Source organism: Trachurus trachurus, assembly GCF_905171665.1.
Source record: "Trachurus trachurus genome assembly, chromosome: 24".
In the NCBI taxonomy this organism is placed as follows: Eukaryota; Metazoa; Chordata; class Actinopteri; order Carangiformes; family Carangidae; genus Trachurus; species Trachurus trachurus.
Genome location: NC_139910.1, coordinates 654,193 through 663,752, shown reverse-complemented (window position 1 = coordinate 663,752; position 9,560 = coordinate 654,193). Strand labels below are relative to the sequence as shown.

Below are 9,560 nucleotides of genomic sequence, written 5' to 3'. Positions count from 1 at the left end.
GGTAAAGATTTAAACCAACAGATTTCACCATGAAACTTCCCAAGTTTATCACTCACATTAAGACACATATTTTTTGTATTACAAGTTTTGTCCAATTTTAGATTAGATTAGATTGCCTTTATTGTCATTGAAAAAAAGAATTCAACGAAATTCACGTTGCTGCTCCGCTGTGGTACCACACAACACACACACAAGACAGAATAAATACAAAACATAAAACCTATAAAAACATCACATGAGATATACGTATAAAAGCTCAAAATATAGAAACATTAGTCCACAAAAGGATATTGCATATTGCATAACCCATTGTTGCCCATCTGTTCTTTAGGCTGCTATTTATGTTTAAATATGTAAATGAGGCAATATCTAATGAAATATGCTCTAATCTGCATACATTTCCAGAACAGAAATCTGAACAATGGATAAAACTACTTTGTTGACACATTAGAGTCTTTAGTTTTTCCAGAGGAGGATTGTGGATATCTCTTTTTATCACTCTGTAAATGAGAAAATACTGTCACCAGCCCTTTAAAACATCTAATGTCTCTATGTTTTTAGTCATAAAATGTTGTATAAATGAGGTTGTGAATGATATATCAACAATCCCCACAGTAGCAGTAGCTAACTTTTGTTGAATTTAGGAGAAATTTACAGCTGAAAAAAAGACAAAATGAAGTAAAAATCATAAATAACCTTCATGTGGATTTCCTTCCATTTGTTACCTCGAGTCAGAAAGAAGAAAAAATAACACAACACCTCAAAATTGATCAGTGCATGTTTTTGGCTGTAGTGTATAAAGTGTATAAATACTGAACTCAGTCTTTGATTCTACTGAGTGTTGTTTTGTTCTACCTTTCCGTTTCCATGGCAACCATGTGTCAGAGTCGGCTGCTGGTCACATCCTCCCTGTTGGTTTTTACAGTAAATTTTTACGATTCTTCTCAGTTCAGTTTGAGATGAAATTCACAACAACAACAAACAGTAAAAAGAGTTTTTATTGACACACAAACACAGATACATAGAAATATAGAAACACAGAAATATAGAGACATAGAGACAGAGGTCAAAGGTCACGGGTTAGAGGTCAGAGGTCACATGGAGAGCTGCTCCTTCAGCTCCGTCAGCACCGACAACGAACTGCGACCGCCGGAGTTCAGCAGCGTCCGGAAGAACCGACGCCAAGTTCTGGAGAACACGTCACTATAACACAGGTAATAACACTGTAATAACACAGGTGTAACAAAGCTGCAGGTGTAATAAAGGTGTAATAACAGGTGTACGTACCAGCTGAGGCCTCCAGTGAAGCGCTCGGCCGTCCAGCCGTCCTCGTCCTTCACCAGAACCATCGAGCTGCCGGTCAGAAGCAGGTGAACGGCTTCGGCCACGAACACCAGGTCCAGCTGACGGGGGGGAGGGGTTAGAGGGTTACAGGTGAGTTACAGGTGAGTTAAGCAGCGTTCACACCAAACGTGATAGACACGAATGGAGCAGCAACTCTACATTGAAAATCAATGTAAATGGCGCGATGACACGTGATGCAGGCGGAGGCGGCGCAGATGGAGCGACGCGTCTGAAGAGTCTGGAGCGGCGCGAATGAAGTTGAAAATATTGAACTTTTCAGGCGGCATCGCGCCGTGACATCCAATCAGCGACGAGTTCAAGCCGACGTCACTTCTCTGTACGGTTGTTTACACTCAGACCAACATGAAGGAGAAGCTAATGTAGTATATGAGCTGTGTGTGGCACCGCTGCCTCTTCTACACAGAGTGAACAACAACACACACACACACACACACACACACACACACAGTGAACCCAGACACGACGGCGGGTGGTTTTCCAGTGTTTCTGAGACTTGTACAGTAGCTACAGTGCAGCAACTGTATGACGCGATGGACACGAATGATCCAAAATGACCAAGCGGCGCGAATGAAGCGTCTGACGCGATTGTATTCGCGTCTATCGCGTCCGGTGTGAACGCCCCATTAGAGTCAGCAGGTCTGCAGTGTGTTACAGGTGTGTTACAGGTGTGTTTCAGCCTGGTCGCACTGGACGTGGAACCAAAGCGCAGCGCTCTGGAGCAGAGGCAGTTTCAGATCGGCCACATGTTACTGGTCTGCCTGGTCGCACATCTCGTGCTGTGGAGCGCAGTGCGCCGCCTGCAGCGCTTCAGATCGCTTCAGTTCTATTTTTCACGCGAGCCGCGAGCGCCGAGAGCGCCGTCTGTCAAGCTGGATAGACCAGATCGTACCAGACAGGAAGTCGGGCACAGAAAAGGAGAGAGAATCCGGTCAATTTTCAAAATAAAATAAATAAATTATGATTAATTAAGTTGTTGCTTGTCCGTCTACAGCCTAAATATTTGTCAGTTGCGTCTGCACACGAGACACACACACACACGTTTAAAATAACAAATGTGTGTGTGGAAAACCGAGTGAATACGAGTATGACGGGCGCCGAGAGGAGAAGTAGCTCCCAGTGCGACCACCCACGCGCCTGAGAAGGCGCGCGCTCAGCTTCCGCGTGCAGTGTGTCCAAGGTGTTACAGGTGTGTTGAGGTGTGTGTGTGTGTGTGTGTGTGTGTGTTGAGGTGTGTGTGTGTGTGTGTGTGTGTGTGTGTGTGTGTGTGTGTGTGTGTGTGTGTGTTACCAGCTGGGGGGGGCCGCTGGGCTCCAGCAGACCCAGACTGATGTATCTTTGGGCCGACGGCAGCTGCTGCACCGAGCCGACGTCCTGCAGGTCCAAGTCCACGGAGCAGGACCAGTCCACCGGGAACAAGCAGCCAGAATCCATCTGACCGCTGCAGCGACGGAGAGACAGAGAGACGGGAAGAGACAGGAAGTCAGCAGGCAAATTAGACCACGGACCCCCATTGGACAACACACCAGAAATACATAAACTATCAATGTACCTTTAAATTAGGCGTAGCTACATTTTTGAAAGATTATAGAGACATTTCTGAAAATAAAGTGGTACAATTTCTCCCAAAAAAGTTGAAACATTTCTAGAAAATAGTGGTAAAAATTCTCACAAAAAAACAAAACAAAAATGTTTAAAAAATTTTAGAAAAAAGTGGTACATTTTTTTTTGAAAAATCACGTAAATTTTCTCAGAAAAAGTGGTCAAAATTTTTGAAAGAAACTGGTAGAATATCTCAAAGAAATTGAAGGAAAAGTGATCACATTTCTAAAAAAAATTGTAGGAAAAGTGGTAACATTTTTAAAAGAAAAAAGAAAAAAATTAAAACAACAATTTAAAAAGTGAAAGAAATCTAGAAAAAGTGGTAAAATTTCAAGAAAAAGTTTAAACATTTCTAGAAAATAGTGGTAAAAATTATCACAAAAAAATAAACAAAAAGTTTAAATTTTTTTTAGATAAAAGTGGTACTTTTTGGGGGGGAAAATCTGGTAAAATGTCTCAGAAAAAGTGGTAAAATTCCAATTTTTTTTTTAGAAGAAACTGGTAAAAATTTCTCAAAGAAATTCTAGTAAAAAGTGTTAAAGTTTGTACCTGCAGTAGAGCAGGTCGGGCTGCAGCGCCGCGTGGACCAGACCACAGGAGTGGATCTGAGAGACCAGCTGCAGCAGAGACACCACACAGTCCTCACGGGGGGGGACACACTCCACCAGCTCCTACACACACACACACACACACACACACACACACACACACACACACACACACACACACACACACACACACACACACACACAGGGGGGGAGAGACACAAGACTGTTTATTAAAGGAATAGTTCACCAAAAACTGAGATTCAGTCATTGTTGCCTCCCCCTCATGCTGATGAATACTCTGGAGTAGTTTTTTATCTGAAGACCCGGGAGGCCGGTTCCTAGTCCAACCAAAACTTTAGATGAGAGTAATACTGTAGGGCCCGACACAAAAACCTCCATAAAACTACACAGAAACCATTTAAAGGGACAACGAGGAGTTTTGTTAAAGTGAAGTGTTTTCACACTACATTTATGAGCCTCCGCACCGTGAAATTCTTTGACCGGTGCAAGACAGACTCATGTTTTCATTCATCAAGAATTAAAGTCAGAGGTTGGAAGACGATCACATACCGTCGTAGTTCCCACCATAAACGGAGATTCGGCGGCGTTATTCTCATGACTCGCCACGAAACCGAAAGTAAAGAAACGCTGGTCGGCTCGCCCAGCATTTCCACCACCACTAATAATAACAAAATAACCATAGAGACAAAACCATAGATTTATCTACAATGGACCATTAACAAGTGGTAACGGAGATTCATCCACATTAATATGAGACTTTTTTATTGTCGCAGAATTTTTCGTTCTGCAGCTGGAGAAACTCCTCGTTGTCCCTTTAATATTCCTCCACACTGCTCGTCCACTGCAATCCAAGTGTCCTGAAGGGAGACAGTCCAGAGTTCACTGGAAACTACCTCATTGAGACAAGTCCATGAACATGAGAGAGTGCACCAGGCAAACTGAGGCTGTAAAAACGTCCTAAATGAGGTCGTTTGCAGTGGACGAGCAGAGAAAGAGCGGAATGAAAGAAAACCCAGAGAAATGGTGAATGAAAGAGACTCACGGTGAACATGTGGTCAGGTGGACAGGTGTAGACGGTGATGCAGCCGTCCAGGAAGAGGAAGCAGCTGACGGCCGGTAGAGAGGAGGAGGAGGAGGAGGAGGAAGAGTTGTTCCTCAGGCGACTGAACTGGTGATGGTCCCAGGGGACGGAGCTGCAGCCGTCCACCTTGATGAGGACGCAGTCGTCCTCGGTGGCGCCGCTGTAGACGGAGAACGTTCCTCGCTCCAGCACTTTGGAGCAGATTTGATACACGACGCCTCCTGGTGGACACACGCAGCCAAACAGTCATCTATACTGCACTGCAAAAACTCTACATCTTTACAAGAATATCTGTCTTATTTCTTGTCAAAATGTCTCATTTCTAGTCAAAACTAAACTCTTTCCACTTAAAATAAGACTCATCACCTAAAAATGAACTTGTTTTTAGATCATTTTCACTTGTTTCAAACTAATTTTCACTTGAAATAAGTAGAAAAATCTGCCAGTGAAGCAAGTTTTTTGTGCTTGTAATAAGAAAGAAAAACTTGCTCCACTATCAGATTTTTCTACTTATTTCAAGTGAAAATTAGTTTGAAACAAGTGAAAATGATCTAAAAACAAGTTCATTTTTAGGTGATGAGTCTTATTTTAAGTGGAAAGAGATTAGTTTTGACTAGAAATGAGACAAATATTCTTGGTAGGATTTTGAGTTTTTGCAGTGCATCAATATCATCAATACCATCCACGCTGTGTGTGTGTGTGTGTGTGTGTGTGTGTGTGTGTGTGTGTGTGTGTGTGTGTGTGTGTGTGTGTGTGTGTGTGTGTGTGTGTGTGTGTGTGTGTGGAGCAGCAGAACACACCCAGCTGCAGACAGCCGCTCACAGGGGGGAGGGGCCGTCCCTCACTGTGGACACCGGGACAGGAAGTGACATCACAGCGCTCCAACAGCCGCCGCCGAAGCTCCGGGTCACAGGGGTCTGAGTCCTGGTCCTGGTCCTGGTCCTGGTCCTGATGGTCCTGATGGTCCTGATGGTCCTGGTCCTGATGGTCCTGGTCCTGGTCTTGGTCCTGGTCCTGATGGTCCTGGTCCTGGTCCTGGTCCTGGTCCTGGTCCTGGTCCTGGTCTGAGGTCAGAGTACTGGCCTCAACACTGGTCTCCTCGATGGGACTCAGGTTCTTAGTGGACGTAGAGACTGAGAGAGAAGGAGAGAAGGAGAACATGACAACACTAGAAAATTTTCTCTGGGAAAATTTTACAAAGCTTTATTTTACCTGTTTATCTTACCAGCTTAATCTCACTTAGAATCTGTAACTTACACACTCGTTCACAGGACACCTTGGTTTTACAAATTCCCAGTATCAGGACAGAATTGGGGAAGACTGCCTTTCAGTTTTATGCCCCCCAAAAGTGGAATAACCTACAAAACTGTCTGAAACGGGATCATCTTATTTCCATAGACAGTTTTACAAACTTATTATCGAATGTTTTACAACCTGTATGTAATTGTGAATCATGACCTTGTATATTGTATAATTGTGTTTTTGTAATCAGGGTGTGAAAAAGAGAGCTCGCTCTCAATTGACCTTCCCTGAATAAATAAAGGAGAAATGAAATGAAATGAAATGAAATCTTTCTATAAGCACTGACACGGAGGAGCTGTAACCACATTAGGTTACGTGTGTGCGTTTATAAACATTTAAACGAGCTCCAGGTGGATTGTTTATGAAGTTAACGAGCTCTGGCCTGAGAATCAGAGGTTACCACGGCAACTCGAGGTGGTTACCACGGCGATAGGGGCCCCCGCAGGCTGAGACAGACAGAAACGTGGAGAAAAAGAGCCATTTTCTGCCTCTGCACCGGCCTCACAATTAGGCTCAGCATGACAAAACGGTAACTCCTATCAGAACAAAACACAGATCACGTTGCTCTAAGGACTTACTGAAAATTTTGGTACGATTTGGTGTTTCTACAGTAAATATTTTGCAGAAACGTGCGATTTTAAAACAGGGGTCCGTTCTGCTTCTCTCAGAAAATCTTTGTATTGGAGTTAATGAGGAGCAGAGACAGACGTGGCCGCACTCAGAGGCTGATTCTGTAAGACAGTAAGAGCGGTTCTGGTTCTGACCGGCAGCGGAGGTCCGGCTGTGGAGCCTCTCGGTCTGGACCTTCAGTCTGTTCTCGTCCGGACGGAGGAAGACGTCGTCCTGCAGCTCAGAGCTTCTGCTGAGGACAACACACACACACACACACACACACACACACACACATGAAGAGCTGTGTATGTTTGTCTATGTGTGTGTGTGTGTGTGTGTGTGTGTGTGTTTATTACCCAGCAGACTGTGCGGTGGCGGACTGGGGCTCCTCATAGACCTGGAAGGAGGAGCCTTGAGCCTGAGAGGGAGGAGCCACAGAGGTCAGAGGTCAGACAGGAAGGAGTTCAACCAGAGATCCTCTATAAACCAGGAAGTGTCACTACTCTGCTCCAATGATATGAAATGTTACAGCTTCACTTCCTGTCTCCTAAAGGGGGCGTGGTCATGGCCTGTTGGTCTCCTAAAGGGGGCGGAGTCACGGTCTGTTGGTCTCCTAAAGGGGGCGGAGTCATGGCCTGTTGGTCTCCTAAAGGGGGCGGAGTCACGGTCTGCCGGTCTCCTAAAAGGGGCGGGGTCACGGTCTGCCAGTCTCCTAAAGGGGGTGGAGTCACGGTCTTCTGGTCTCCTAAAGGGGGCGGAGTCACAGTCTTCTGGTCTCCTAAAGGGGGCGGAGTCACGGTCTTCTGGTCTCCTAAAGGGAGTCACGGTCTTCTGGTCTCCTAAAGGGGGTGGAGTCATGGTCTGCCGGTCCCCTAAAGGGGGCGGAGTCACGGTCTGCCGGGCTCCTAAAGGGGGCGGAGTCACGGTCTGCCGGTCTCCTAAAGGGGGCGGAGTCACGGTCTGTTGGTCTCCTAAAGGGGGCGGAGTCACGGTCTGCTGCTGGTCTCCTAAAGGGGGCGGAGTCACGGTTTGTCTGTTGGTCTCCTAAAGGGGGCGGAGTCACGGTCTGTCTGTTGGTCTCCTAAAGGGGGCGGAGTCACGGTCTGCCGGTCCCCTAAAGGGGGCGGAGTCACGGTCCGTTGGCCTCCTAAAGGGGGAGGAGTCACGGTCTGCCGGTCTCCTAAAGGGGGCGGAGTCACGGTCTGCCGGTCTCCTAAAGGGGGCGGAGTCACGGTCTGCTGGTCTCCTAAAGCGGGCGGAGTCACGGTCTGTCTGTTGGTCTCCTAAAGGGGGAGGAGTCACGGTCTGCTGGTCTCCTAAAGGGGGCGGAGTCACGGTCTGTCTGTTGGTCTCCTAAAGGGGGAGGAGTCACGGTCTGCTGGTCTCCTAAAGGGGGCGGAGTCACGGTCTGCCGGTCTCCTAAAGGGGGCGGAGTCACGGTCTGTCTGTTGGTCTCCTAAAGGGGGAGGAGTCACGGTCTGTCTGTTGGTCTCCTAAAGGGGGCGGAGTCACGGTCTGTCTGTTGGTCTCCTAAAGGGGGAGGAGTCACGGTCTGCTGGTCTCCTAAAGGGGGCGGAGTCACGGTCTGTCTGTTGGTCTCCTAAAGGGGGAGGAGTCACGGTCTGCTGGTCTCCTAAAGCGGGCGGAGTCACGGTCTGCCGGTCTCCTAAAGAGGGCGGAGTCACGGTCTGCTGGTCTCCTAAAGGGGGCGGAGTCACGGTCTGTCTGTTGGTCTCCTAAAGGGGGAGGAGTCACGGTCTGCTGGTCTCCTAAAGGGGGCGGAGTCACGGTCTGTCTGTTGGTCTCCTAAAGGGGGAGGAGTCACGGTCTGCTGGTCTCCTAAAGGGGGCGGAGTCACGGTCTGTCTGTTGGTCTCCTAAAGGGGGAGGAGTCACGGTCTGTTGGTCTCCTAAAGGGGGCGGAGTCACGGTCTGTCTGTTGGTCTCCTAAAGGGGGAGGAGTCACGGTCTGCAGGTTTCCTAAAGTGTGTACTATAGTATAGTCCAGTGTGTAGTCCAGTGTTTGTTACCTGTGGTTGTGAGGTCTTGAGCTGCAACAGCCTCCTCTTCTCCTCCAGCTCCTCACTCAGCTTCTGCTCCACCTCCTGCAGCTGCTGCAGCCTCTCTGCAGGGACACACACGACACGGGTCAGTGAACGCACCGCAGGTCAGTAGAGATGGGATTTATGGCTCTTTGAGGGGAGCCGCGCATTGAGGAAATAAAATAGACCAGCTGTGCAAAACAACGACGCCCGCGCGGGTGCACGCCGTTTACGTGGCCGGTGGAGCAGCTTCAATTGATTGTTATGAACACACAGAATGTTAACGAGCCGTTCAAAAGAATCGGTTCGTTCGTGAACGTCACAACACCGCAGGTCAGTGAACGCACCGTCCATTTCCCTGCGCCTCCTCCTGAACCATCTCTCCGCCCTCAGCTCCTCAAAGGTCATCTCCTCTGCTCCTCTCATCAGCTCCTCTCTGCAGTAGCCGCTCCTCTGGTTGGCCCCGCCCCCTTCCTCCTCAGGCCCCGCCCCCTCACACTGGCTGCAACAACACAACAGGTTAAATACAGACCATCATAGTAAACTGTTTTAAAGTCTGCCAACATGGAAACACCCACACACACACACACACACACACCTACACACACTCTTACCGCGTGCACGCCGATGCTCCCACCTGCATCACAGAGCTCTCCGCCATGTTTCACCTGGACCAATCAGAGACAGAGCAGCACAGATGGTTAAAAACAAACAGTTTCAACATTAAACAGCTGCAGGCCCTATAGTCATAGCAGTAGGTTCGTTACCTTTAATTGTTGGTGCAAGCTATTTTTAGAACGGCGGAGCAGAGCCGTGAGCTGCTCAGAGCTACGCTACGGAGGCTCATGGGATTTCTTGGTTTCCCTCATCAAACTCATCAAATACACAATCCAACAACTCCACAACGCTCTGGTGGACAAGTTGTGACCTGCACATTCACCACGCTATGAGATAATAACACAACGTTACCACACAGAGTTGTTGTAGAGGG

General features: G+C 47.7%; 1 protein-coding gene across 1 annotated transcript; it reads right to left on the bottom strand.

The window, feature by feature from the left end:
* Window positions 1-1,094: 1,094 nt before the first annotated feature.
* Window positions 1,095-9,230, bottom strand: bub1ba (BUB1 mitotic checkpoint serine/threonine kinase Ba; the record flags this gene model as incomplete). Its single annotated transcript, XM_084000143.1, has 11 exons — window positions 1,095-1,203; window positions 1,288-1,403; window positions 2,653-2,803; window positions 3,514-3,635; window positions 4,576-4,835; window positions 5,415-5,747; window positions 6,681-6,778; window positions 6,885-6,946; window positions 8,558-8,652; window positions 8,917-9,071; window positions 9,184-9,230. The coding sequence occupies 11 exons, from the start codon at window positions 9,228-9,230 to the stop codon at window positions 1,095-1,097; spliced, it is 1,548 nt and encodes a 515-aa protein (XP_083856269.1).
* Between the last annotated feature and the right edge of the window lie 330 nt (window positions 9,231-9,560).